The sequence below is a fragment of the Odocoileus virginianus genome, unplaced genomic scaffold (assembly GCF_023699985.2).
Source record: "Odocoileus virginianus isolate 20LAN1187 ecotype Illinois unplaced genomic scaffold, Ovbor_1.2 Unplaced_Scaffold_19, whole genome shotgun sequence".
Taxonomy (NCBI): Eukaryota; Metazoa; Chordata; class Mammalia; order Artiodactyla; family Cervidae; genus Odocoileus; species Odocoileus virginianus.
Window position 1 is genome coordinate 366,341 of NW_027224281.1, and position 3,689 is coordinate 370,029.

Consider the following 3,689-nt stretch of genomic DNA (forward strand, 5'->3'; position numbering starts at 1 on the left):
GAAGATGCTAAAACTTTGATATACTGTCTCACTAGTGCAGTCCCAGAGACTCTAGGAAAGTGCTAATAATGGCAAGTAATCATGCCCTAGATGTTCCTTTTGAGAGCTGGGCATAAGTTCCAGGAGATGATGAAGAACTGAATATCAGCTCACACACTCATCTTCTTGGGGGACTAAGAATTCTTATTGTGAAACTATAAATTGAGTAGAACGTTGTGTCCCAAAAGATCAATGACACAGGGTAGAAACACAGACTCATTAATTTCCACCCTCAGTGGGCTCATTTAACACGAAAGGAAATCTCAAGGGAGAGAACAATTTTCTGTTTTTCTACTCAACTTTCCCAGAATGACAAGGAGTGGAATAGATTCTTATTTGCATCACCTGATTGTTTTGGAGATCCTATAAGGTTGTTTTTCTCTTTGCAAATGAAGAAGACCTTCTGGAAAAATTCTGAAATATATGGCCTGTTCTGTAGCATGTCAAAGACTGAGGACCACCGTGATGAATACTGCCTCATTCATTGTCAGAAACTTTGAACCTCACAGAACTGTAGAGCAGAAGGAGCCTTAAGGTTCAGTGGCATTGAGCCATCGAGGAAAAAGCGGGTGAATGTTGAATTGCCTTTGTCTCAATCCCCCTCAAACCTCAAACTATACAAATGAAGGGTTTGGGGGAACACTGCCTGCTTATTGCTCTTTTCAGCCTTGATCTTGAACAGAGCCTGGAGAGAGGCAGGAATGTTGTGCAGACACTGGGAGTTTATCTGCATTTGTTCAGCTCAGAGACAAACAAAAGGAGTAAGGGTAGAAAGAAGGAAATGAGAAATCTGGAGTAATAATCATCAGAAGTCTTGTATTTTGAATGCTTTGCTGAGTGTTTAGACAACCCTAGGGTTATGAACCAAGAGATCCAGCTCTCACTCCAAAGACAAAGAGGGAAGGTCCATTAAGTTCCACTGTTAATCTCAGTTTCTGCCCCTGTTCCTCCAGACCATGACTGTGGAGTAAATGACTATGGAAAATGCCTCCTTCGTGAGTGAGTTTATCCTCATGGGATTGACAGACCAGCCTAATCTCCAGCTACCCCTGTTTTTCCTGTTTCTGCTGAACTACCTGGTCACTGTGGTGGGCAATTTATACTTGCTGATTCTAATTTGTCTGAATTCACACCTGCACACACCCATGTACTTTTATCTCTTCAATCTGTCCTTCATTGATATCTGTTACTCATCTGTCTTTACCCCCAAAATGCTAATAAGCTTTATCTCTGACAGGAATGTCATCTCCTTTGGAGGATGTATGTCCCAGCTCTTTTTCTTCTGCTTTTTTGTCAACTCTGAGTGCTATGTGTTGACAGCCATGGCCTATGATCGCTATGTGGCCATCTGTCAGCCCTTGCTGTACACAACGGCCATGTCCCCTCAGGTGTGTTCTCTGCTGATGTCTGGTTCATATGTGATGGGGTTCGCTGGAGCCATGGTCCACACAGGATTTATGATGAGGCTGATATTCTGTGATTCCAACATCATCAACCATTACCTGTGTGACATCTTCCCACTGCTCCAGCTCTCCTGCAGCAGCACTTATGCCAATGAGATTGTGGTTTCTGCTGTTGTGGGAACAGTTGTCATATTATCCAGCCTCATTATCTTGATTTCTTATGCTTTGATTCTTTTCAATATCTGTCATATGCCATCATCTAAAGGTTGGTCCAAAGCCTTGAGCACCTGTGGTTCCCACATTACAACAGTTAGTCTATTCTATGGATTTGCGCTGCTCACCCATGTCAGGCTACCATCTTCTGGGTTTGTGGAGCAGGGAAAGTTTTACACAGTGTTTTCCACCAATGTGGTACCCATGCTGAACCCTCTCATTTATAGCCTCAGGAACAAGGATGTCAAAATTGCTGTGAAGAAAATCCTGAAGAGAATTACAAACTGAACCAAACCACTTATATCTCCTTTTCTTTGCCCTTTTTCTTTTCTCTGCTCCACTTTATCCTCTTCCTTCCATTCTTTTTTCATACCACTTGTCTTTCTAATGTCTTCTTGACAGGACTTCCTCCCTAATATCTGATATCTTTTCTTTTCTTGTCACATAATGTATACTCTGTGAACCTATTCTTTGCCTGAAGACTCATCCTCAGCCCTAAGCGATCTCATACCAGTTGCAGACAAGAGACCAATAACCTTTCCCATCTAATGATAACACTCTTATTTTCCTTGTGGGTCATTCTCGCCCAAGGTAAGCTATGGATGTTTGTTCAGTCTAACCAATTCTTTTCTTTCTTGCTTGCATTACATTGAGCCCTTTCCTATTTCAATAGCATCTTTATTTACCATTGTATTCAAACAGAAATGTAATGACAAAAATGTGGACATGGTAAGTTGTAAAAATTTCCCCAAATTTTCAAGATTCTTTTAGTAATATCTCCTATTCTATATTTTAAGTGCAACATAGGTAAAGAAATTGAAAAGTTTGTTGAATCATCTGTAGTTCTTTCTTTTATTCTTGAAGATACTTGAAAATGAATAAATTACAGTATTCTACTCACCTTTCACAATCCAGACCAATAACATATGCCTCTTTTTATTATATTGGTCAATTGACATGTTGTCATAAATATAATTGAAATTGTCATCATCTTGTCTACTTATCTGTGGACTGTAATTGTGATTAAATTTACACAGTGATATTTTTGGCTACAGAATATGTTATCAAATGTTTGGTCAGAATTTGTTGTCTCACTGTGCAAGGGGGCCTGCCCTTTGCAAAGGAAGATGTTTTTCCTGCTTTCCAAGGCAAAGCAAAAATATTTGGCAGAAACCTTGTCCTTCATTTGTAAATTCCACTCATTCCTTTTGTCTATTAGATGAAAAATTAAATCTGTAGTTAATGTGTGTCAGAATCTTACAAATGGTCTTAAAATGCAAGTCTAATTTTTCTCTTTTTTGGGGGGCGGGGGGAGTGCTGAGTAAATAGTTGTCTTACTTGCTCAGAATCGCATAGCTAAAAATGTAGAGACCAGTTTTTAACCCACTGTTCACCTCATGAAATAATGGAAAGAAAGAAAAGCTGTGAAGGGACAGAGAACATCTGGAGAGTTGTTTCTGAATGAGCTTCAAAATGGGAATTTTCCAATATGGATGTATCTCAAAAAACTAAAAATAGAAATACAATATATCCCAGCAGTTCCACTCCTGGGTATATATCTGAAAAATATGTAAATGCTATTTCAAAAAGATCTCTGTAATCCAATGCTCATAGCAGCATTATCTATCATTGCCAAGATATGGGAGCAACTGATACATGTTCATCAACAGATGAATAGATAAGATGTGGTAAATATATGCAATGGAGTGTTGCTCATGCATCAAAAGAATGAAAATTTCCCATTTAGAGCAATGTGGATGGACTTGGAGGGTACTATGAAAAGTGGAGTAAGTCAGGAAAAAAAGACAAAGATGATATCACTTATATGTGAAATCAGAAAACTGTATAAAATTAGTGAATATAGCAAAAGAGATACAGACTCACTGATGTAGAGAACAAATTTATGTTTACCTGTGGGGAAAAAGAAGTGGGAAGAGGATAAAGGGATAAGTGATTAAGAAGGATAAACTATTATGTATAAAATAAGCTTTAAGGATATATTGTACAACACAGGAGCTATAGCCAGGATTTTTA

General features: G+C 38.6%; 1 protein-coding gene across 1 annotated transcript; it reads left to right on the forward strand.

The window, feature by feature from the left end:
* Nucleotides 1-995: 995 nt before the first annotated feature.
* LOC110147738 (olfactory receptor 8C8-like) lies at nucleotides 996-1,943 on the forward strand. Its single transcript, XM_020909410.2, is given in 1 exon segment — nucleotides 996-1,943. A coding segment is annotated over 1 exon segment (948 nt).
* The last annotated feature ends 1,746 nt before the right edge of the window (nucleotides 1,944-3,689 follow it).